General features: G+C 48.9%; 1 protein-coding gene across 3 annotated transcripts in view; it reads right to left on the reverse strand.

Annotated features, from left to right (window-relative positions):
* Positions 1–1,111: 1,111 nt before the first annotated feature.
* ZNF512B (zinc finger protein 512B) overlaps positions 1,112–25,454 on the reverse strand; it is a 65,241-nt gene continuing 40,898 nt past the window's right edge. For 2 of the 3 annotated variants that reach the window (XM_073308968.1, XM_073308967.1), the window contains 6 exons: positions 24,572–24,742; positions 23,328–23,519; positions 14,745–14,846; positions 13,368–13,430; positions 8,269–8,367; positions 1,112–7,128 (listed from right to left, as the gene is read on the reverse strand). In XM_073308968.1, the coding sequence (XP_073165069.1) occupies positions 6,835–7,128; positions 8,269–8,367; positions 13,368–13,430; positions 14,745–14,846; positions 23,328–23,519; positions 24,572–24,742 (921 nt within the window). In that variant the 3' untranslated portion in view covers positions 1,112–6,834. Of the gene's footprint in view, positions 7,129–8,268; positions 8,368–13,367; positions 13,431–14,744; positions 14,847–18,097; positions 18,482–23,327; positions 23,520–24,571; positions 24,743–25,454 lie in introns of those variants that run through there. The other variant, XM_073308969.2, reaches the window with a different exon arrangement.

Raw genomic sequence — 25,454 nt, forward strand, 5'->3', positions numbered from 1 at the left:
CACACAGGTGCGTGGCAGGAGGATGGGGGTGGGGAGATTTTCTGCAGGAGCTGCAGACAGAACTGCAGGCCTTGAGCTCAGGGGAGGGGCATAGACACAGTTGCCTGCCTTTCGTGACTGTTGTTCTTTGAGATGTGTTGCTCGTGTCCATTCCATTCAAGGTGCGTACTGTTGTCGGAATTTTTTGCCTACGCGGGATCCGTAGGGCCGGCCGTGGTGCCCCCTGGAGTGCCGCGCTCGCATGCTGGTAGATGAGGCGCTGCTGGCCTCACGACCTCTCAGTTCCTTCTCACTGGCAAGGAGGGGCAGGGAAGCGGGTAATGGAAAGGACGTGAGCAACACGTCTCTGAGAACAACAGTTACGAAAGGCAGGTGGCCATTTTTTCTTCTGCGCGTGCTTGCTCATGTCGATTCCATTCCAGGTGACTCACAGGCGGCATTCATGGAGGCTCGGCGTTCACGGTCGTGCGGCTTGCAATACGGCTCTGCCGAAGCCAGCATCATCCCAGGCTTGCTGGGTCAGTGCGCAATGGGATGTGAATGGGTGGATGGACGACCAGGTCGCAGCCCTGCAGGCATCTTGAATCGGCACCTGGGCCGGGAAGGCTGCCGATGAGGCTTGCACCCTGGTTGAATGGGCGGGTACAATCGCTGACGGTGGCATTTTCCCCTGTTCATAGCAAAACCTGATGCAGGCGGTGATCCAAGAGGAGATTCTCTGAGTGGGCACAGGAAGGCCTTTCATCCTGTCTGCCACCGCAACGAAGAGCCGTTCTATGGAGAAAGCTGGCACCCTCCTGATGTCCAGAGAGTGTAATCTCGCTCCTCATCTGATTTAGGAGGTTTCGGGAAGAAGACCGGTAAGTACATGTCCTGGCTGGTATGAAGCTACTGTAAGCAACTATAGACCAAGTAGATAGTAGGAAAAATGATTGTCCACTTGCGAGGCAAGAGGAAGGCGCTCTGACAAACTGTCACGGCAGCAAGAAGAAACGGAGAGAGCATAGGGCAGGCAGGGCCGCCCAGAGGATTCAGGGGGCCTGGGGTCTTCGGCGGCGGGGGTCCTTCCGCTCCGGTTCTTCTGGGCGCTTCGCCGAAGATATGGAGTGGAAGGACCCCCCGCCGCCAAATTGCCGCTGAAGACCCGGAGCTGAAGAAGTGGAGACAGGTCTTTGGCGGCTGGTCCTTCCCTCCAGGTGTGTTCGGCGGCACTGAAGGACCCGCCCCTGAAAACTCTTGTGGGGGCCCCTGCGGGGCCAGGGGCAAATTGCCCCACTTGCCCCCCCCCGGTGGCCCTGGATACCAGCGCATGAGCGCGGCACTCTGGAGGCTGGCCCTATGGATACCGCTAAGGCAAAAAATTCTTATAACTGTGCACCTGGGTGCGCACATGCCTAGAATGGAATTGACATGAGCAAGCACTCGAAGCAGGAGGCCTGTTCTCACCTTTTACGCCTCAGGGTGCCCCACAGGGCCGGCCCAGGACTCCACCCCGAACCGGCCAGCTGCATGGGGGAGAGAGAGCTGTGTAGTACTGATAAACATCACCTCCTACAGGCCCATTCTGCCTCCGGATGTTCCCCTCCTCTGCCCGTACTGAGGTGCTATCAACTCCTGTCTGATTCAAGCCACTGCTGTGCACGTTTGAACGCTCAAATCCCAGCCCATGTGCTAACCACTGGGGGAGGCCACCGGTGCTCCACGGGGAGCTGAACCGGAGAAGCAGAGAGCCCAGGGAAGCAGCACAACCACTTCTGTTAAGGGAGAAGCCCCACTATCAACACAGACTCGTGTCACTTTTCAAGCCCCCAGCCACAGAGGACAAGACCCTCAAATGCCCGAGATCTAGCACCCAGCTCTTCCCTCAGCAGCATGAACCTGGCCCACTGCTGTTCACACACGAACCAGCATCAGACAATGCGCCACCAGCAGGACTGAACCACGAACGGGTTGCCACTGAGTGGAATCCATCCCTTCTGGGACTTGAACCGAGGAACAGGAGATCTAAAAGCAGCAGTAGCAGCTGCTCTACCATTTGAGCTTAAGGAGAAACCTCCCCTCCCCCATCAGCTGTCACGGAGAACAGCGCTGACCTACGTTTTCAGGCCTTAGCTGGGTGAGGCTCACACAGCTGCGGCGGATGTATGTCACTTACATATACCGTGCAATCAGAAACGGGCCACAAGCCAAAACTTAGATCCAAACAGCCCCCAAACTTTAGGAAAGTTCCCAGTTGGAACCCGGCTCTAAATTTCCACTCCCTCTCTCTAACAGACCAAATGGAACCCCCCAGATGCAAATGGAACCCCCAGATACAGGAGCCTTGGAGACCTGGCTTCAGATCCAGATTCTGTGGCTCAGGCCTATTTCAGACATGCCCATGTAATAGATATAAACAACTGCAATGCCCCCTGTCTAATCACAACCCATTCCACACTCGAGAAAGACCTCAGGTGAGACTGTACCGGACCATATGAGAGGAGCTCCCTAGTTAGTGGCTATACAGAAGATCCCATTTTGAATTGCACAGAGCTGGGCGAGACCCCCAAAGTGCTGAGAGTATCTGACAAAAGCTGCTTTAGTCTGTACATCTGGGACGTCACAAAACCGAAGTGTCCTCCTGCAATTCTATTAATGAAAAACGTGTGGCTGTCATTGAAAATTAAGGTCAAGGTGTTTCCAGTACTAAGGAGCCAGTCCTGCCTCCTCTTCTGCGGGGTGCACAGAACCCCGTGCAAACGGAAGCCCAACCGCTGGAACCCCAGACATGCTGCACAGCCCAGATCGGTGAGGTCTCCTAGGAGAGCACGACACTGTAGATTTGGAGCCAGGAGCCATTAGCCTTGAGTAGCTGCTCAGGTGCCATGAGAAGAGGACTCCTCCTTGGAGAGTCCTCGGAGCCTGGCCCGTTTACTTGGGCTGAGGGGAAGATTTTGGGCCTACGGGCTCAGTTCTTTAAAGGAGGTGGCTGTGGGTGCCCCTGCAAAAGCATGTGTACAGAAGCATGCACAAGACACGCAATCATGCTGTGTGACAGCCAATGTGCACAATCAGACCTGCGGGGTTTGAGGGTGCAGCAAGTGTGCATTGGGATCCATGTTTTTCAAGGCCTGGGCCTACACAATATCAACTGCATTTAAGTGTAATCTTGCTATTTGTACTGTATGTGCCATGATGCGGTAGGCGTTCTCCTCGTCTCTTTCCCCAGCCTTTCCTCTGTTCCTTTCAGCCATGCTTTCTGCTGTGTCAGCATCCTTATCTGAACATCTTCCAGCTGGTGTTTAATCTGTAACTATTCAAACAATTCTCACTGAGATTATGAAAAGCAGGTGCCTGAAATCAAGTTGCTAAAGTCCAGATTTAGGCTCCGAAATAAAGTGACCCGATTTCTCAAACGTGCTGAGTATCCAGCAGCGTCCACTGATGTCAATGGGAGCTGGGTGCTCAGCACGGTTGAGAAATCAGGTCACTTTATTTAGGAGCCTATGTACTGATTTAGAAGCATAACTGGATGTGCTCTTTTTGAAAATCCGAGGCCCTGTTATTTCTCACAGCCCTTCTTGCGCTGCGTTCCATTCCTGCAAGGGCACGGCAGAATGCGACTGTTGCTCCAGGACCTTTTAGCAAGTGGCAATAGGAGCACGGAACAATGACAGGACAGCGCCTCCCTGTGGGATACAGTTTAACAGCGTTTCGCCACCCTGGGAATAATAACCGTCAGTGCAAATGGCTTTCTGGTAATTACTGCTTTGATGACTCCGTTTGAAACAGGCAGCCCTACCGTTGAGCTCTGTCTGGCTAGAATATCACCAAAATGACTGCAAAATTTCAACTGCTCATCTTTTTCCTACTTTCTTTGTAATGCACTGAAAAGTTGTGAGGAAAGTTACTCCAGTTTGTCCTGTAGCAAAGGCTAGGGAGTCGCAGGCCTTCTGGCTACTAAGAAGCATTCTCTTCCTCTGGGGGATAAGGTCTGTACTTTGCGCTACTGACAACAAGATAAACAACAGAACAGATGACACCCAAAAGGCAAACAGGACCAGATGTGCCGGTTAATTAAATTTGTTCACTAATTGCTTTAAAATGTGGCCTAACAGTGTTCCGTAAACAATGGCCAAATGCAAGGGAGGGATTTTATCTTTAGGCCACAGTTTTCAGGGGCAAGTAGCGGAGGCTTTAGCCACACTTCCTTAGTAGTGCTACCAGGGGAAATGCACACATTTTAATTCAGCTGCCAAGATATATGGTGGGCACTTAAGCAAGGATTCCGCAGCGGAGTTGACATGACATCAGGAGTAGACGGCTCTATCTCTGCGGCAGTAATAATGTGTCACCGGAGAAGGACGTTAATTATTACTGAATGGCTCCTCAGAGCATGAAAAAATACTAAGAATCGAGGGGATGGAGGACAGGCTGTGAAATGCAGTGAAGCAAAGTGAAGGTCAAGGTTTTAATTGACTAAATAAGCAGAATTTTTTCCCCCTGAACGTAACCTTCCAAAATCCGCAATTGGGAACAAATGAGGGAAAAGCTACTTGGGCTTTGTTCCACTGGTAAGTGAAAAACGTGTTACAAAAATGCTCTGGTAAGCCTCCTTGTGATATGAACTGCAGCGAGCCCCATGTATTTATCAAGGAGCGAGGTAGCCTGGTTTTTGTCTCGAAGCCGATGGACTTTGGTCTGGGGAAGTTTCTCCTCCAGCCCAGAGCGAGGTGTTATGAGAATTTCAGCTCAGGGAAATATGAACGCAAAACAAGTGCGTTTGTTTAAAAGGGACTCCCAGTAATGACAAATTGGGAAGATGAACTGAGGTCAGTATGAGTTTCAGGGGATCAGAGGCTGCTCCCCTGGGCTGCGGCATGTTCCTCCCAAAGGGAGGGAGCTGAGAACAAGCCAAGAGAGGAGTGCATCCATCAAGCCACGGAGGTGTGACTATAAAGCATGACCTGTGATTGTCACTTGGTGCCAATCCAGTGCACCAAATTCAGGCTGGAGAGATCTCATTGGCCTAGTGAACAGAACTGGGTGACTAATTCATAGAGCACTTGGATGAATTTTGCCTCTTTCTCTGTTCGTGAACATCTTGCAATGTTCTCAAATGGATTAGTTATTGGAAGTTCTTCACCCTCTTGTGTCTTTGCAAGTCTTCAATATTCAAAAGTGGAGCTGGTTTGATCGGACAGATAGGTCATGCGGTTTGTTTCTGACCCATGACTGAATCAGCCTCACTCTTAGAATCAGCTGTCCGGGGTGAAGGCTCATGATGGCGAATTTGAAAGTCTCTTTCCACCAATCCTCCACAGCGTTTGCTCTTGTAGTGAATATTCCTGCCAGCAGAAAGCGAGCACAGAAAGGGGGAATTCAAAGAAATGTCCATGCATATTTTCTGCAGCAGTCACCCAGCTCTGTTGCTAACGGGCTATTTGAACCAATAGCTCAGTATCAATTTGATACAGTATTTTATATTGATGTACATTTTAAAAAAAAAGTCTGGAAAAGTTCTCAAAATCCAGAGGGTTTTTCTCCCCTTCAATCTGGCAATGGAGCTCAGATAATTTTGCAACTGCCCGGCCTTCAATTAAAAAAAATAAAACAAATGCCCCTCCTCCCCCCATATAAAAACTCTTCCCTGGGACTGGTTTCACTGAGCCTGATTTCCAGAGGTGCTGGGCACCTGCGCTCCAGCGGACGCTTGCTGGAATCACAAGTGCGCTGCACCTCTGACAGTCATGATCTTTTCCTCATGCCCCACAGGCATGTTTCTTGCCTCGCTGCGCGTTCTTTGCTACTTGTGAACGACAACGGCCAAACCAGACAAACGCCTTGTGCTACGGCAAACGCCCCACTACCTATGGTCACCACACCTGCCTATCCTAATGGTGGAGAAGAAACCACGCCCAATACACTGGCCAGGCCATGAAACCAACAGAACATGAGTTAAATGCTCGGATCCATGACATCTTTTGAAAGCAACAGGTGGGCTTCCGAGCTACAGCTCTCCCTTTGGGAATCCAGCAGTAGCATCATTCATAGAAACAAAGTGGACTTAACTGCAGCTCTTCCGGGTGGGTGCCACGGGGCACCAGCTTGCCTTACAAACCCCAAATCTTTCCTAAGGGCACGATGCTTTGGATCCTGGCTATAACCATGTTCTGCATCTGGCTTCGGGATTGCCATTTTCTAAGCCTCACCAGCTACTGCAACAGGTAGCCAAAGCCTATTCACTGGAGACACCTCTTCAACCCCACCCCTAGTTCATCACAACTAACAAGCCACAGGCTGAAGCACCGTTTGTGGGCGTGGTACGGACAGCGTCTAAAAGATCATTTTCTTCCCTCCCCGGCCCCACCCAAAAAGAAACCAATCCGGTTCCTATGCTGGCATTGCAATCCGACAAGCAATCCCAAATAAAAAGCCTTTACACCCTGCCTCTATTGCACTTTCCTCTTGCTCAAGCATCACCGGTTCAGCGCACAGAATCTGAAGGAAACGGTCAGCGGGGGCGGGGAGGGGTTCCTGCTTCGCAGAGGTTTGGCTGCATTATGTGACATGTCAGCGGAAGAGCTGTGCAGCCCGAGTGAACGCACAAGTGTGCACGTGTGTGTGTGTGTGTGTAGGGGAGTCCAGGGGTATGGGCGTGTGCACGCGGGTGATGGATGGACAACTGCAGTCTTTTCCTTTTTTCCAGTGTGAAACACGGTCCGTGATTTTGCTTAAAGTGGTTTTTGTTTTTAAAACAAAACGGATGAGCAGGGGGTGGGGGAGAGAAAACTGGGGGGGCCTCACCCCATTACCCTGGGCTGTAAACTAATCCTCAGAGAGTCTCTGAACCTCTTATTTCTCGGGCATCTTACTGGCTCCCCCTTTCCTGTTGGCGGGCAGCTTGGTGCCTCTCTCTCTCCCTTCGGGGCTGCAGTTGGACCTTTCCCAGTTCTCTGTGGCTTTCTTAAGATTAGTCTTTGCTGCCGTGCTCTCTTTGCCTTTCAGAGACGTTTCCGGGGGCCTTTCCTTGGGTTTTCTCCCCCTTTTCTTCCCACTTGTGCTTTTCGTTTTCTCCTCCTGGCTGGAGGAAATCTGGTCCCTGTTCTTTTTTTTCCGGGCAGCCTCTGAAGAGGTTCGGAACCAGTTCTGTGTCCAAAGGGAAAAGAACAGGACTGGTGGTTAGCGACCCTCCCAGGCCGGCGAGCACTGTCCCAGCCACCGCATTTACACCTTCCCCCTTTCCTTGTTATAGAGAACTCCTGTTTTCCCTCCTGGCCTCACTCTCACCGGGGAAAACGCCTGTATTCCCTACACACCCGGGAAACCCCCCCAGATTTCCCTCTCTTACCTCTCACTGGGAAATCCCCCTTATTCCACCCTCCTGCCCCTGTTCCTCCAGTTTCAACTTGCCAATGGGGTGCTGTGCAAAGTACATCTCCTGCCATAGCCTGAATGCTTCTCTTAGCTTCTGTCCACAGAGGCATTGACGTGTAATGATGGACGCGCGGGAAGGGGAAACAGGGAAGGGGGGAAATCTTTGTGGAAGCTTAAGTTTTGCAACTGCCACAAATTAGTTTTGTGTGTCCTGACTCAGCCCGGTGCCTACCCACTAGACCACACTGCCTCTCATAACAGGGCCCTGAGAGGCAAAGCTTTTCCTCCTATAGCTCAAACCATTTTTCCGTCGAAAGGGGAAAAAAAATCTGTCCAGGGTATTAAGGACAGAAGGAATGGTGCCCTCTGTGTGTGCTATACAGGTGTGGATTGGATCTCTCTTCACTTTAACATTTCTCTCCTCTTCTCCCCCAGCATCCCCCCAGTTTCTCTCTACTTTTCCTCACCTCCCAGGCTCCACTCCACTTTCCCCCCGCCTCTGTTTTCAGTTCTCTCTCTTCCCTTTCTCTCAGTCTCCCCTAAGCAGAACGGGAATCCAACAACCTTCAAATCAGAGTCAAGCTTTTCAGCCTGGGGGTGGGGTTGGAAGTGAGACTGAATGAGGTTGCCAATGCCCACCCTGAATACCAAGTGTGCAAAACAAGGCCATAGGAGTGCCGTGTTTCTGGACGTGCCAGATACTAGACTGGGTGCCCTGGGGCCTCAGATGAAGGTGAAACAGGTGGGACAGGGAGGGACGGCCAGAAAAGCAAAGAGACATAAGCTCATCCCCCATCTCTGCCTAAACTTTGCGAGCTCCAACGGGAGCTTCTAGTGGATACAGGTGAACCTTAGCAGGAAACAGCCTCAACCATGCCCCAGAGCCCCACTGCACCCCGCCCACTTCCTTACCTCTGAGTGAGTCTTGATGATATGGTACTTGACTCCACTTTCTGAGCTAAACTCCTTCTGGCAGAGAAGGCACCGGTACTTCCCAACAGAGTGGTCTCCCTGAAAGGCAAAGAGCAGCCTCCTGTATGCCAAAGCACGTTCAAACTTCAGGTGAGACTACAGCCTCCCTCTCTCCTCACAACCCAGAAGCCCCTTGGAAATCTCTAGGCATTGTCTGCAGAAAATGTCCTGATGTTTGGGCCCATGATGATGGGTCCAGGGCCACTCGAAGGCCACAAATGCCCCCTCAGCATCCAGAGCTCAAAGACTTTGTCTTCAAGGTAAAGGAGTAGATGTATTCCTAAAATACTGCATCCACGGTTATGTGGACACGCCATTGCTCCTGGAGCTGTAGGCCAGGAGCTTACCATGTAATCCGGCCCTTTATCTGTTACAGTGAGGGGGCTCCTTCTCCTCAGAAGGATCCAAAAGGAAGAGAAGTTTCCTTTGATACAAATGGAGGACAAATTTTGGGCATGGGTGCAGATGCATGCATATTCGCGTATCTCACTTGTGTGGGCAATTACTGCAAGAGTGCATGCAACCATGGTAAAGCTGCAAACATTATCCTGCTCAATGAGACATTTGTGCATGCAATTACCCACACCACACGTGTGCATCTGTGCACCTGCTTTGCACATGTACCTGAAAACCTGGGCCTACGCCCTGGAACACCCATGAAAAACATCAGGGAACATGATGCATAAGACTCGTTCCCTGGGGAAGCAAAGGAGAGAGGGGAGCTTTCACACAGAAACAGAGGCACATTTTCCTCCATAACGGTGTGGATTTTAATTGCCTGAAAGCCAGGAAATTCAAAGCTATGGTTCCCACGGCAACTGTAATTGTACCTGTGTATCAAGGCATAAAAGTAACTCCTTCTACAATAATACAAAATACCACATATGCACCCCACGGGGAATGAATGATGGTTTCTGTGGAAGCGAAAATGTGAATTTCCGGGTGTTCGCGCATTTAAAATCTCGACTGTAATATTACATTAACAGACCTTTATTTTTTCATTTAATATCGCTAGCTACACCATTTCTTTACTGTCAGCAAATTCAGGGATCATTAAGAACACCTACTGGGAGAGAAACTTCTAATTTATGATCATCGGGTCTTTCCTAATTTTGCCTTCATACTCTTGAACAGGCCATTAATTTGCTGGATTTTCATTATTAAGAGTCCTTGTGAAAATTAATGATTTTTTGACTCTGCCTCAGTCCACTGGCACAGAGGAGATAATACGTTCTCCATTGGCCAGGGAATTATATATTAGGCCCTCTGGGCAATGTATGGGCTCTGTGGGAATTTCTTCATAATTGGGTTCATGTTGTAAATGTTATGGCAGACAGGTCTTTCATTTCCTAGCTGTGTCTGCAGACAGGCAGGCCTGGTCAGCCCAGACTCCCACTTAGCACTTAACCCAGAAGTGAGCATGCAAAAATCACAGATCATTGATCCATATTGACCCTAGTGCAATGATTCTGCGTCAATTTGACCCTTCTGAATGAGCCATAAATATATTCTAAACACTCCACTGGGATTGCATGAAAGATGTAATTCAGTCCAGCTCCTTGGGTTTCATAAGAATTACTGTTGGTGTCTGCCAGACACCCCCCCTCACCCGCCCCACTGATTAGTAGAGAGGATTATTGGAGGTTTAAATCCTGCAGTCTTTTTTCCAGCAAAACTCCCTCTGAAGTCAATGCTACAGTAAGAGCTGAGACCCAGTTCCTCACACTAGTGCTGCCTTGTGTGTTTTGAGTTCTATAGCAGCCATGGGGCATAGTATCCTCCAACTATCCTCCAGAGCTGTCCTATGGCCTCCAGTCTGTGTGTGGGAGCCACACGTCCCCTGCCCTGCCTGTCCCACATTCAGCTACCAAACTACATCTCCACACAGTGGTAGAGGACACCTGCAGGCTGATTGCACAGGAATTCCCCATGCTTTCCCCATGCCAGGGAACTGCACTGAGTCTGTGTCCTTCCCTGCACAAGTTGGAGACCAGGGGTGGCTCCTGACTCAGGACTACATGATTTGATGTGTACCCAGGATGCTAGAGGCAAGCCTGTAGATTGCAGAATAAGGCACAAGAATTTGTGCATTTAGAAAAATACATGGGCAGTTGCTCGGTTGATTTGTGAGGGTGGTTACCACAGCTGTGCACTGAAATGACCAGCTAAGGATGTGAGAGATCATTTGTGCATTTGTTGCCTGTGCACTGCCATGGTAATTCAACCTACAATTAAGGGTGCAACTGCAGACATATTTTTTGCAAATGCACGCCTGCATGGTTTGGAGCAGTCTGTTGGCTTTGCTGTGAAGGGGCCTCTTTTTCTGGCAAGCAGGGTGATTTTGTAATTGATCCAAACAACAGTTAAAATCTCATGCATATGCTATTTTATTTTGTGAAAACTCTGCTTTTTGTGCAGGATTTCTGCATATGATTTTCTAAATTCTCTCATTAGTGTTCTAGTTAAGGCTAGAGGGGAGAGGGCTGTGTATGTTTTCAATAATCAGCAGGTATGAATTTGGCCCACAGGAACTGAAGAGTTGCCTTCTGGAATCTACTACATACACTGTGATTTAGAGCTGGAAGGATTTCAGGAGATAAAAAGTTTTACAAGTTCTTTCTCGGTTCCAATTCCATGGTTCTGCACTGAGTCGCCCTTTCTTGCTGTGGGCCAATGTTCCTGGAGTTAATTTAAACTGGAAGCACTATTGCTATATCTATCGGGTGTAATAGCTCTCATGTTTCACTCCAGTGGAGGTCAGATACTTACCTAGATAGATAATGTGACTATGTGGCCATTTTCCTGCCCTTGGTTCTGTTCTTTATATGACACACCGTATTTCTATAGGCTGGGATTTCCAAAGTGGATGAGTGGAGTTAGGCGCCCAAGTCAATAGGAGTTAGGTGTCTAATTCCTTTAGCACCTTCCTCTTTAGCACTGAACGACGGGTTATTTTGTATTTACTGTACTGTGTGTTAAGTGTCAGAATCCTGCTAGACGGTTAGGATGAGAATCACGCTGTCTAAGGAGGGGCCGAAGTGAGGACACCAGAGGCATTTAAGCCCAGTGCTTGACAAACTAGCTGGCACGTTAAGGCGTTTCTCTCTACGCCCTGCTGACCATGAGGGTGGGGTCTGTACCTGCCTGAATAAGGTGGCATGGCGGATGGCATTGAGGATGTGCTGTATCAGGCTCGATACATGGCAGATACACAGCAGGGTTCCCCATCTCCATGGGTGTGTGGCAGGGCTGTCACCACGGCTGTTCGGCATCAGCACTGCACTGACTGGTTGATGGATAAGCTTGTGAAGGCAGCTGTTGTGGAGCTGAACCCTGTTCTGCTTTGAGATCTTCAGTAGGCCAAGGACATTGTCTTATTGGCTCAGGTTGGTGAGTCGCTGCAGCTGAGGGCTGGTCTAACTGGGCAAGAAGCAACACGTGCTGGTCTGGTTATTAAGCCAGATAAGTTCCAGGCCACTACCATCAAGCAGCGTCCAACTCCAGATTGCAACCAGCTCAGTATTAACCTGTGCGGCCGGTGTATTGAACTGGTGGCAGCTGTCAAATACTTGGGCAGCCTTGTAGGCCGTGCTGGAAGATGCTCAAAAGATGCGGATATGTTTCCAGCAGCCGCTGCTGCCGGCTTTCAGGTCCTTCGGCAGCCTCTGTGGGGGCGTCATGACATCATGTTTGCTACACAGCCGCTGCTCTACAGAACACAGTGACACCAACTCCGTTGCAGTGAAGTGAAACGTGGGTGCGGAGGGAAGCTGATGAACACCAGACTGATGTTTTCAATTTTCGTCCGCTTTGTCAGCTGCTTCATATTAAGTGGCAGGACAAGATCAGAAAGGTGAACCCAGCAACTGCCTCCATCAGCACTGGCTTGGTTTCGGCAGCTCGCCTGGTATGGACGTATTATTAAAATGGAAGACCAACCAATTCCAAAGCGTGCACACCAAGGGATGCTGCTATGTGGCCGGTGATCATATGGGCGTCCAAGGCTTTGGTGGCGTGACAAGATGGCTAGTGATGCACACAAACTGAATATACAACCCGACCGCCTTAAGCCCCTTGCCAGAGATCAAGCGGGGTGGGGCTCAATCTCCAAGGAGGCCACGCCCCTTTGGGACTTGCCATGATGACGATGACGTAGTAGCAGGCTAGGGGAGGGATCGTGACGGCATGAATTCAGTGGCCAGGCAGGAATGCCGGGGGAAAGCGGCAGACCAGACCCTGCGCTGCGGCTGTGAGTACATCCCCGAGGCGGGAGTAGGCTATGCCGGTCCCACACTCTGTCCCAACTCAGCTGGTGAATTTTGGCTCCCCATCCCCAGCACACTTGGATGAAAGGGTTAACGAATCGACTGCTGCCATCTCTGGGCAGTGGGTACGGTCCAGGGGACTTGGTGAGACGTGGAGCTTTTTACTTCCTGTTCCAATCCGGCAGAGGCTGGGAGACACTGAAAGCGGCCAGCATCACAAGGCGGACTGTGTGAAAGGCGCTGGTGCTCTCCATCCAGCTCACAGATGGCAGGTGACAATACAGGACCTTGCACCCAAGAATGGGTGCAATTCCCCCTGCACTGGCCCTGTACAAGGACTGTGGGCCCGTCCAGGGTACAGGGAGTGCCTGGCCTCCTGCTGGACCACTGCAGAGGATGACCTTCACCCAGCCGGCTCTACCTGGCAACCAAGGCCCCTGATTTCAGTCAGCATGAGACGGGCACGCCTCTCCTCACCCCTAGAGGTGGCTCCTTGAGGGCTGTGTTAAAGCGAGTGCGTGGGGCAGCGTTGAAATATTTGCATTAGCACAGCCTGCGTGGGAGCTGAGCAGAGGGTTTGGCCTCCCAGTGGCATCAACCTTTCCCAAGGACCCAATGCGATAAATAGTTTTTAAAACACGCTCTGAATTACTTTCTATCGGGGGCATCTGGCCCATTTCCCCCTAACGAGCGGGAGGAGAAGGAGAGAGAAGACCGCCTGCCCTAAACAGAAATAGCGGCAGAAAGCCTAGACCCATTTTCAGATGGACTTACCTTGTTGCAGTTAGTCAGGTGGGCTTTCAGGCCAGAAACGCTGGAGTAGATGGCTTCACAGCTCTGCAGAAAGAAACGAAGAGGCAGAGAGGGCTAGCAACTTGCTTCCTGTCTTTCTATATTTCATGGACGGCCGCCCACCGTACCCAGGAGGCTGTCTTCGATTGCCAGCCCTGGATAATCAGCATGAGGTTAATTTTCTGTGGGATGCACAGGGATCAAGCCACACATTTCCTATTAGTGCTAATGGGAGTCATGTGGCTATGTTCCTCTGCACCAAGGCTGAAAAATTTATCCCTAAATGTCTCTGTGAAAAATGTACCTTTTCTAGCCGTTAGAAGGCCCTGCAGAGCTCCCGGAGTTCTTACAGCAGCAGCAGAAGATCCAGGCAGAAAGGCTAATTACCCAGGCAGTAGCATAATCAGCTGACGTTCTGAGCAACGTCTTTTCAAAGTGCGTGTATATGACATTAATTAGCTAACGCGTCTCACCCTGCTAACATCCTGGTTTTAAAATTCCCATTAGCAGGGCTTTGTTCCAGATTATAAATCAATGGCCCAGTGAAATGGGGGCAGTTCACATCCAGAGGAAGGTCAGGCAAGGCCTGAGTTTCAAAAGAGGTTAGATGCAGAAGTGCACCCACAAAATGCACGCCCCTAATCTACAGGGGAAATTACGGTGGCCATGCATGCACAATAGGGTATTTTTGCGTGCAAACAGCTAATCTTCGCTCTTTGCACACTCAGTTACTTGAGTTGCACAATCAGTTACTATAGTCACATCTAACAGAGTAAAAATCAGACCTTGACTTGCTTTAATAAGGGACAGTCTAGGGAAATGTGGGTCCTGTACAAAAAGAAACTCCCTGGATCAAAACCTGCAGTCTTTATTTAGGCAAAACTCCCCATGACTTCAAAAAGCAGCTCCCATAACCCAGATCCTGCAATCCTTAGGAAGGTCCCTCCGAGCCGCTGGTTTAGCTCAACAAGCAGAGCTCTCCCCTTAGAACAATGAGCCCCAGATTCCCAGTTCTGCTTTCTAGCCTCTTGCTGGTAATTATGTCCATCAGTATTATAATGAGTACCCCAGGAGTGCACAGTGATTGGACATGCTTCAAATAGTCATCAAGGCAACTAACAGGAAAACGAGAACAAAGAAATATCAGTGGGCCAAATCCTGAAGTCTTTATTCAGGCCAAGCTCCATTAACTTCCCTGGGAGTGTTACCTAAGTATGGGCTGAATAAAAACCTGAGCAAGCATCTCCGTGTTCAGTTCAGGGGTTTTCCCACTGAGAATTCCCTCCTTCTACTGAAGATTCCAGCTGTGTGTTTTCTTTTGAAAATCACACCCGTGATACGTACAGAGAACCTCCTTACGTTATTGGGGCAGTTGATGTGTCCTTTCTCCTTCACTTCATTTTTCCAGGTTTCCAACAGCCTCGGATTTAACTTCGGAAGCCCCGGCCGGGTGTAATTTAGCTGCCAAACAATGGAACATTATTAGCAGAGCTGTACCAGCCCTGTGGGCCGTTGAATGGGTTCCCCCCCGCCGTGAAGAGGTGAATCAGGGCTGAACAATGAGTTTGGAGGTTTCAGCTAAGGCCTTCATAGCTACGTCACCCTCAGCACGGAACATACAGAACGCAATCCAGCGTGAGAGTCGGTCTCCGGTCTGGAGTGGCCAGGGATTGGGAATGAAAGTGAGGCTGGTTAAGGTACATGACAGAGTCGCGTGGGAGAAATTGTCACCACTACAACTGGTGCCAGCCAGTGCTATCTGAAGCAGCTGTTTTCTGAAGACAGAAACTTAGCTGACCTGGAGTCGGATCTCCCATTGACTTCAGTGGGGGTAGTACTGGGCCCAACATTTCCACTGCTTTGTGCTAAAGATGCCCCTATAGCAATTGCTGCACTTCCTAACCAATTAACAAACAACACTCTATTGTTGGCAGAGGGTGTGATGTCTAACTTTCAACAGCCTATATGGCTTCCATCCACGGATTAACAGGACTATTCCATTAAACAATGAAAGACTCTGTCTCTGTCCGCTCTCTTTTTTGGCTTGGGCTCTCATTCCAAGTGCTTTTAATTACAGCTTTGTTAGTAACTTTGGGGCTTCGTGTAAGGGACCAAACCTTCAAATGGACCTCACTGTGGACTCCATTTCTGTATGCACAGCACTGCACACACAATCACGTCCATGGGCAATTTCTGTGCTGTACTCTTGCACGTGCATCTGGTGGCTTACGTTTTCAGGAAAATGTACACACAACTGCATGCTTACTTTGCATGCTGTGTTGTGGTAACTGCACGCATAAATGGGGACTGACATAGTCTAACTGGCTAGCTGCATATGGAGCTACTGCTGTTGCATTTATGCATGCATTTTTGTGTGTGGAACTGCAGACAGTTTTCTGAAAATTTAGACTGATGGATTTTGTATGTGTAAATTCTACCATCTGTGCTCACAAGTGATAATGCATAAATTAACTGTGCTTGCAAAAGAACAGGACTTGTTTTGAAAGTGTTCCCCAAAGGAATTCAAGATCACATTTTCCAATAGAATTGGGAGTTGACAGTCTACATTTCTTTCCCATCTGTGACTTTTCTGAACATGCTGAATTTGCCTTCTTGCCTTCTTCTACCTGGGATGGGGCGACATGCTCCCCTTCTGGCAATCTGCTCTGAAACATGGCACTCGCTGAGAAAGGGGATGCCAGTGTCCCACCAAGGTCAGATGACTTTAATGACCCAAGAGGTCTGTCCTCAAACACGGGGCTTTCATTGCCAATCAAATGTAACTGAAAAATGAAAGAGCCACATCTCAGAACAGACCACTGAGCAACCTCCACGTGCTCAGCTCTGTCCAGGAGAAACATGGTGCTTTTGAAAAGGCCATAACTGGCAGCCAGATGGAGCCAACAAAGATTCCTGACAGGAATCTTTGCTTGGAGCTGTGTGGGGATGCCAGACCTGAGTGGGGAGGAGCACACAAAGCAATGCCCACTGCCCTTGAAATCCTTTCAGTCATTGGTGCCTACAGCTGGGCAGCAAAGGGTCCCACCCCCTTAATTAAAACTTAAAAAAAAAATCAATAAATAACACAAACGAACGCTAATAGCAACTGGATATGGAGCCAGCAACTGCCCATCCCCACAGCCTCACAAGGGGCGCCGAGATTCCAGCATCTCTCGTCACTCCAGCTTCCCAGCTCCAGAGAGAAATCAGTGTCACAATAACTAGCTAAGCCCATGTCTCCCCAGAGCACTGTGGTTCTAGAGACGTCAGCATCATCTTCATGTCTGTATTAAGAAGGAGCCTCAGGCATGGAATATTTTTATTTTTTCCATTTATTTTCTCAAACGGCCTGTAAATAAAAATCTTCATGGCCAAATCATTAAACAGCTACAACTGTATTTGGCTAAGGCCCATCATCATTTCAGGAGAATAACAGGGGGTGGGAGGATGGAGTGGGGTGAGAAGGCGTTTTGACTGACAGTTGTATTTAATTAGCTTTCATATTTCAATCCTCTCCCTCTAGACAGCTCTCCTTCCCTAAAATACCCCATAGCAAATCAAAACCACACTTACTGCCCAAGCTAGAGCCAGCAAATTGCAAATCAAGCTGGCTTTATGAGTCAGAGAGGTTCTTAGCATAAGACACTGTTCTCTGATCACATGCTGTCTCTCTAGAGCAAAAACTCTGGGAGGAAGAGGAGACAGTTACTTGGCAATTCACCTTTGGAGATGTAGGTTCAAAGCTAGTTTGGGTTACAAGCGTAATGAGTTTGTGAGTCTCAGCCTAGATCTTCAATTAATAGGCTTTTGTGCAGAGCACAGAACCCTGTTTTTTGAGATGGGCTGGAACCAGCATCCTGTGTCCTAAACTCATTCCTGCCTCCACCTTCGGTTTGTTGGAAAATCCAAACCCAGATTTAATTTTGCTCTCTTGCTTTATAATAGGCCAAGACAAATGTCCATATCTAATCCGGCCTGATTTTGGAGGTGTTGGAAATCTAGATCCCGGTCTGGATTTCACAGCTTGAGCCCAGGTCTAAACTCATCATAGTTCTTCGTTCAGCCAAAAGCCAGAACTGGAACTTGGCTGCTGCCTATTAGTGGATGCGTGGAGGGGTCTTGAGGCGTGTTTCCTCCTTTACACCAGCAGCTTTGCTAGCGAATTTCAGCCTCAATCGGTGTGAGAACGTCACTCACCGTCCTCCAAAGAGATGCCAGTGGGACAATGGTGCGGATACATGCTCACAAGAGGTTAGGGCAAGACCAACCAACTCATTACACATGTGATCTCAGCTAGGATTTGAGCCTCCAGTTCCAGGAGTGAACAGGGCTTGTTCACCGAACGCTAGGCCTAGGGTTGCCAACCCTCCAGCATTGCCTGGGAGTCTCCAGGAATTAAAGATGAATCGTTAATTAACAATTATGTCATGGGATGAAACCTCCAGGAATACGTCCAACCAAAATTAGCACCCCTTGGTAGGCCACCCACCCCTGCCTGAAAGCCACAATCTTTATAATAACTAATCAATCAAGACATTGATGCAGCCAGAGAGCGCTCACCAGAACAGGCCATAGCACTCAGCCATTTCTTTGCAGGCGCAAAGAACTAGCAAAACCACAAAAGCAAATCACAGTTTAGCTCCCAAAAGGCCACAACAGAGACCTGAGAAAAACAGGGCTAGGATGGCAGAGTCCCTGCCTGAGATAAGGCACATTAAATCTAGGACAGGGGAGTCGCTCTGGGCTTCCTGCACAGAGAATTGCTTCTCCAAATAAAATCGGTCCACAGAGGGAGGGCACCAAACCATGAAACAGATCTTCTGTCACCTTGCCTCTTTAGAAGTGTGTCCTTGTGCTCCAGAGGGGTAGCACTGTGCGATTTCTTTCCTCCAAAGCGTTGAGGTACGTGCACACATCACTCCAGAGCCTGGAGCTGGAGTGAATGAAGTCTGAGATCTGAGTGATGCCCCATCCTGGAAATGTTAGATTCATTAAGTCCCAGTAATGTCAGAGGAGGTTCAAGGAGAAATCTGTACAGTGTCTTCCTTGGCTTTTCCCAGAACGTGCCCTCAAAGCGTGACATATCCAGCAGCCACCTAGCATGGAACACGTCATCCGTTTCAGTTTAACCAGAGTCATATAAAGATTGTGGTCAAGAAAACAAGGCTCCAGTCGATATTTAGAAACATGGGTTTGCTTAGCACAGAGAGGAACATGTTGTTAAAGTGCATTAATTTTGGAGGAATCGTTTTTCTCTAATGCCGTAGAGCCTGGGTTATGAGGAGCTTGTTAAATTGTCTCAGAGCCATTATAACAACCCCCATCTACAGGATCTGAATTTAGGGTCTCAGCTCTATAGCAGCCCACCACTACTTGAGCTACAGGAGAACTTCAATCAGCTGGTAGTTGTAGAAGTTTGTTATCTTCTGTGGGGGAGTCCAGTCACTAGAAGGGAATGTGGCACACACTGAGCAAGCAGTAGACCTGGGTTATGAATGTAAAGAGAGGTACATCCATTTAAGAAACTTTCCACTGGGGCTTGCAGCTAACAAATTGTCAGCTGGGGGAATTGACAGAACTGAATTGTTCCTCTAAGGGATAAAGAGGCTGCAGTGAGTTATTTTGCAATTGTGACGTACCAAACTACTCCCAGGATTTAAACTTTGTTCCCAGGACTATCAACGCTGCCCTGAAAGGGGTAGAGATGGGAGGTGTTCCCTTTTTCATGGGCATTTTTCCTCCAAATGCTGTGAAAGTGGTGGCTAATAGACTGGGAATTCTGAGAGGCCGAGGACTGAGGGGTCACTTTCTAAAGTAGATGGCAAGTATCTGGTGCTGGCCTTTAGGAAAGAGCATAAGGCCTTAGGCATCGAAAATTGGGGGGCACCTAATTCCCTTATAACCCTTGAAAATGGCAGCCTTGTCTACACTACAGAGGATTTACTGTTGTAGCTACAGCAACCCTTCCCCAGTGGAGATGCAGTTTATCCCCCAGGACAGCTCAGACCACTTTCCCAAACAAAATAAGCTACATGAGCAAAAGGACTTTTTTTTGCTGGTATGAATGTGCCTACCCTAGGGCTTTTTTCACCCTCCTGACTGACTTAGCAATGCCAGCAAAACTTTTAAGTTTAGACCAGGGCTGAGAGAAGTGAGCCAGTTTGGTGGGGGAAAAGGCAATTCTGAAAGAAAGAAGGAAAAAAAAAAGAAAAGAAAAGAAAAGCAAGCAAAGCAATGCAGAGCTTAGCAGTGTATTTTAAAGTCAGCAAAACTCCTATCAGCAGCTCAGCGAAGACCCTCCTGCCTCTTTCGTGGCTGTTTATTTTGCCAGTGAATAGGGCGTATGATGAATTACTTTTTGAAAAGATGAGTTGTCAAGGCAACGAGGCCCTGTTTGCAACACACTCAAGGCTTTCTGAGAAAAAATTCATCTTTGTGATATCGACCCTACCTAAAAGTCAAGTCCATAACAATCCCCTGGATACATCAGCTTGCAGTCAGACTTCTTGAGATCAAGGACCCTTCTCTGGAGCCCAGAATCTGCATTAAGGCCCTTTAACCATATTTTTTAGACAAAGTATTAACTAGAAGTGACTTTCCCACAAGAGGCTGACATCAGTGTTTTGGGCTAAGAACATGGGGGAAGATGTAACTCCTCTTTATGGGGAATACTCAGCGTTCACGCATTCCTGGGAATGACCTCTCTTTTAGAAATCATAGCACTCAGAGACTGAAATTCAGAACAATCAGAAAAGGATTTCACAGAGCTGCAGCCTGGTAAAAGGCCCAGGGCCCTGTATATAAAATAAAACACACTCCCCCACCCCAAAATACAAAACAAAAAAACACCAAAGAGGGAGTGGGACTCTGGCAGGAATACGGTGGAGCGGGGCCCAATGGAACACCTTCAGAATTCAAACCCAGATCTGAATTTGACAGCTGGTCCCCGGACGCAATGATGAACCCCCTCAAGGCTCCTGATCCCCAAAGTCTGGGAAAGCCTCAATCCAGATTCAAACCCATTTCTTGTGGAACAGGGGTCTGATCATGCTAGCGGCTGAGCACCGTCTATGTGGCACTAAGAGCCATCACTTTCCACTGACGTCTAAGGGAGCTGAGGATACTCAGCGTTTTACAGGAGGAGGTTCTAACTATCGCTTTAAATGTACCAATAAATGCCCTTTCCCCTTTGAGGCTTGTTGAAAAATTAGTTTGGTTTCTTAACAAAGGGCTGTGGCTCGTGTCCCTGGTTACAATCAGACAAGGGAAAATATTAATAAAATCTAAACAAATGAAAATGTCTTAAAAAAAAAAAAGGAACATTATTTCTAGGGGAAGTTCCTCCCATTCTTAATATTTATTTGTACAGAACCTAGCACACTGAAGTCTTGGTCCATGACTGGGACTCCGAGGTTCTATGGCAACACAAATCATCATCACGAGTCAAAGCAAAGCAATACGAGGAGAGCAGGGAAACTCAGCTGGGCAGCAGAGACAAGTGATTGCTAACACGATCCTTACAGAACGTGAAAGCCCATATGTGAGCAAGTGATTCACAGTGAGCTGAATGGCTCTTTCGCCAGCTAATTCAAGCAATGGTCAGAAATGGAGCTGGCAAAAAAAAATCCATTTTTAATTTCAGCAAAAAAAAAAAAAATCAGTTTTTCAGTGAAAATATTTGAAACAAAACAGAACGTTTGTTTCAAAAATTTTTTCTTTGGTTGAAAAATGCTTTCCCAAAGCACTTTGATGTTGGCAAAACGGAATTTTTCAATAACAAAAGATTTCAACCCGCTCTAGCAATCAGGCTTCCGGCACAGCTCAGCTCTAAAACAGACTGTGAAAACAAAAGGCATCATGGTGCATTGTTCATTGCCTCTCAGTGATGCCCGGATGTCACCTGCTCAGGGAGCGAGAAGGAAGATGTTTTTTCTAACTGCCCACTCTGCCCATGCAGGCTGGGATCTGAGAGTCAGGCTGGGTTCTTTGGGGCTTATGCATCGCAAATGAGGATACATTCTGCAGTCAGAACTTACTGAACAATTCTGTTGAAAACATGACAGCCAGAATGGATTAGAACAGACAGGCAGAGTCTACTGAAATGACACTGGATTCAGGAAGCTTGGCTGTTATTGCGAGCCGTGTCACTCATATTCCTCAGTCGGTCACTTCACCGCTCTCTGTGTCTGTTTCTCCCCGTCTTTTGTCCGTCTTTTCTGTTTAGATGATAAGGACTTTGGGACAGGGAGTGTCTCACTATATGTATGTACAGTGAAGAGCACGGTGGGGCCTCGAGGCTACTGTAATCAAAATCATAATGACCAGAATCCCACTCACTCTGCCGTGACTGTATCAGCTCTGCAATGCTGAGCAGGAAGAAAACCTTACGAGTCACTATTGTTAGCGGGATGACAAGAGGGAACCATTTTCAGAGTCACTTTTCAGAGCAGAAGCCCACTTTCGGGGAATTCACAGATGCAGAGGGCTAGCACAGGCCTAAACAACTCCCACCTAAGCCCTCAAAACAGGGCTGGAATGGCACATATGCCTCTGCACAGGGATGATTTAAGAGCGTTTGATAAAACGTGCAAGCACATCAAGCAAGCTAGGAAGGCCAGAGTCGAACTGCAAGGACACCTGCCTTGCTTAGTTCTTTACTCAGGAAGCAGGTTCACCGCTGGCAGAAGGGCATGCAGACTGGCTGTGCTGACTACCCCTCAGACTGCTGAGCCATCAAACCGAAAGACCGAAGAGCTCCTTTTCTTCTCTTTGTTCTTAAATGAGCTTTACAATTTGATTCGAGTAACTGCCTGCTGCGGCTCAGGATGAGGAAAATGTCTCTCCCGGGGAGGGTCATCTGGGAGCTTTCGCAGGTATTGCATCCCCAGGGATCTGGGACAGGATGTTCGATTTAATTGCATGTGACTTTTAATTTTGTGGAGTACTGCAAAGCAGCCCGGGAACTCCAGTGCACTGTCAAGATCCTGCAGCACTGGGATAAATTCTTGTCATCGGCGAGAGGGTTCTGTGCTTCGGCCCTGAGAGATGAAAGTGGCCAGGTTTTTCATGCAAACTGCAAGAGGCGTTGCACTGGCTCAGAGCTGGGTATATATAATCCTTTCGGTCTTCAAGGACTCTGGGAAAGAAGCTTCTCCCAGTGGCCAAGGGAAGAGAACTGGAAGGAAGTGGATCGTATCTGAGACTTTCATGCCCTTTGGCAGCACAACGAGGAGGAGGATGGAACTGCAAGACCTGATCCCCAATCACCATGTCCTTCTTAGAGTACGTTTACACACCCTGTAAGAACCGGGCTTGTGGACTCGGTGCTTCCAAGCCCATGCTTGAGCGTCCGCCCTGCATCGTAAACCTGGGCTCACAATGGCTGGACCTGGACCTCGCTGCCGTGCCAACACGTCCGTATTGCACTGCGTAGACCATCTGACTGCGGCTTGAGCTGCTTCCACACTGCAAAATGACAGGGCTTGGACCCGAGTCACAGCAGGACTTGGGCTCTGACCCACCCCCCCTGGCAGAGTCCTAGGGTCTGGGTCCTGAGTACTTGCTGATCCAAGTCAGACTGAAGTGTGTGGGGATGGAAAAGGGCCTTGAGCTCAAATCTGAGTCAGAGCCCGGTCTTAACATGCTGTGTAGACCCACCCTGAATCGCCAGCTCCCTCCAGGCCCACTCCCTCTCAGCCAAGCATGGAGATGCATCCTGCCTTGGATTGGAGCTGGTGAGGGTGAGACGAGGCTCGGCAAGTGTGCATCTGCATAGAGCAATGGCTCCCCAGATGCCCACACACGAGCACTATTATTTCATTTAAGAAGGGAGAAATGATCCACCCCAGCTGCCAACTGGTTCCCTGGCATGTAGAGGTGTGCGGCACCCCAGTGTCTCCATTCACACCTAGCGTAATGGCAGGAAAAAACAGGAGTTCTTACTCGCTTAGTTTCAGGTACCAGGTCGTCCTTCATCCTTCGTTTGGTCCAGTCCTTGGCCAGTTCATCCTCAGCTATCTCCTGCAGGTGGAAGACCGCTACTTGGGCTGATGTGCGCCGGATTCTACCACTAGGAGTCCTTTCAAAATCTTCTACTGGGGTGGCCTCTGGCTTCACCTCTGGCTCTTCGGGAGGCTGAAATATGGAAAGGGTTAGGAAAGAGAAAGGCTAACAGCTGTGAGAGGAAAGACCTATGAGAAAAGGAAAGTCTTCTTATCACTGGTGAGGGAACTTCAGATCTTGCTTTTGGAAGCTTTCAGGGCCTGCGTATTTGCACACCAGCTTTTGCACACACCATTACTTGCACGGCAGGCTGCAAATAAACTGTCACACACAGGTAAGTTTTGGGCTTGCAAAACGCTAAGAGCCCTTTCCCAGGCCTTCTCCGCAAACATGCAAAGTTAGAGGCTGGAGGCTGCAAATCTGGCCCTCCAACTGGAGTGAAGCTCCCTTCTTAACAGAGCTAGAAGGCTAACTTCTTTTGTGAGATGGTCTTTTAACCCTAGCCATGTTCCCACGTATATTAATGTCTCAGTCTGAGCAAGTTACAGCAGTGAGTGACTGTTCCATCAGTAGATTTCAACAAAACGTATGAAACGCTGACTATGGGTTGGGCTGGCCACCGTGAGCACAATCCCGCCCAGGACCCTAGCTAACCCACGCCGCTGCAGTCACACGTCTACTTTTCGCACACTAGCTTGCTCACTGATAGCACGTGTATGGTAAGCTAAAATGGAAGTTACACTTCCAGGAGAGATGTATCCCTCAGAAGTCAGTTCTACCAGCCTTACTCACACTGAGCAGCAGTCACTCACAAGAATAGCCTCCAGTGGGGACTCTCTTTGGGTTTGTGATGGGATTGGTTCATGCCCTATCAGAGGATAGTTTCACGTTCAAATTACATGCCCGGCTGAACATTTAAATGGGCAGTGAGACATGTGTAAACAACAGAGAACTGAGGCTTCATTTGACCCTGGTTGTTCCACTCAGGAACTTTTCTCATCTGTCTCAAAACTCCAAGATAGTGTTTAAAGAAGTCAGGGACAGTTTGGTCCCATTGTAATGAGAGTTTCCTGCTGCCCTATGAACATAACGGGGGCTGTGGGGGTTTGCTGCACCTACCGCACTATCTGCTTAAGTGAACAGAGACACAAGCTTTAACATTCAGCCTTGCTCTTGAGACTCACCAAAGAAGTGTGCTCCGACCGCACGTGGTAGTCATGTCCCGCCTTGGATTTATACTTCTTCCTGCAATGTGGGCAGGTGAATATGGGCTTCTCCACTTCAGAGGGATGCTTCCCACACCATTTCTGGTGGTACTGGTATCCCATCAGACTGGAGAAGTTGGCTGTGCAGCCCTATGGAGATGGGAACAAGAGAGGGTTAGATGGTGCATTCACTGCACATGCATGCGAACAGGTTGAAAGGATCATAGCACCATCACTCCAACATTTCAAGGAGGAACACATCAATACCATCTACCACGCTGTTCTGCACCTCCACGGCATGGACCCTGGACTTCCCCATGTAACTCCTGTGGGAGCTGCGAACTACAGGGCAGCTGCACCATCCCCGCAACCTCTCTCTAACTAGTCTGGGAGGTTTCTTATCACGTCCTTCATTTTGTGCAAGGATGTTGTGCCCCAAACCCATTCTGCTTGTTGCCCTGGGAATGGAGCAGACGTTCCTCACTTTCTGGGGAATCTGTCCTAGTTTACGTCCCTAAGATCGCCACTCTGCCAGCTGGCGTGCTCCACCTCCCATACAATTTCGTACCATCCACCAAACCTGCCCAAGGAACAATTCTGAGACTTGGGTTCAGAGCAACCCGAGCTCTCCACTTGTTTAGAGCACGCACAATTAAATGGAAAGCAGCCAATAGCACCTGCCCCTGGCCTGCCCAGTGGCCACCTTCATTCCAAAACATCCTCAAAAAATTACATTTAACCTCCGACAAGGAGAAATAGAGAGAGGAGACCAGTTTGGGCTGGCCACCTGCAGCACTTCAGACCCAAGTGCGAGGATTCTCAGAAACGCGTATGACAGACAGGGTGTAAATGTACATCTTGG

This window comes from Lepidochelys kempii, chromosome 13 (assembly GCF_965140285.1).
Source record: "Lepidochelys kempii isolate rLepKem1 chromosome 13, rLepKem1.hap1, whole genome shotgun sequence".
Classification (NCBI taxonomy): Eukaryota; Metazoa; Chordata; order Testudines; family Cheloniidae; genus Lepidochelys; species Lepidochelys kempii.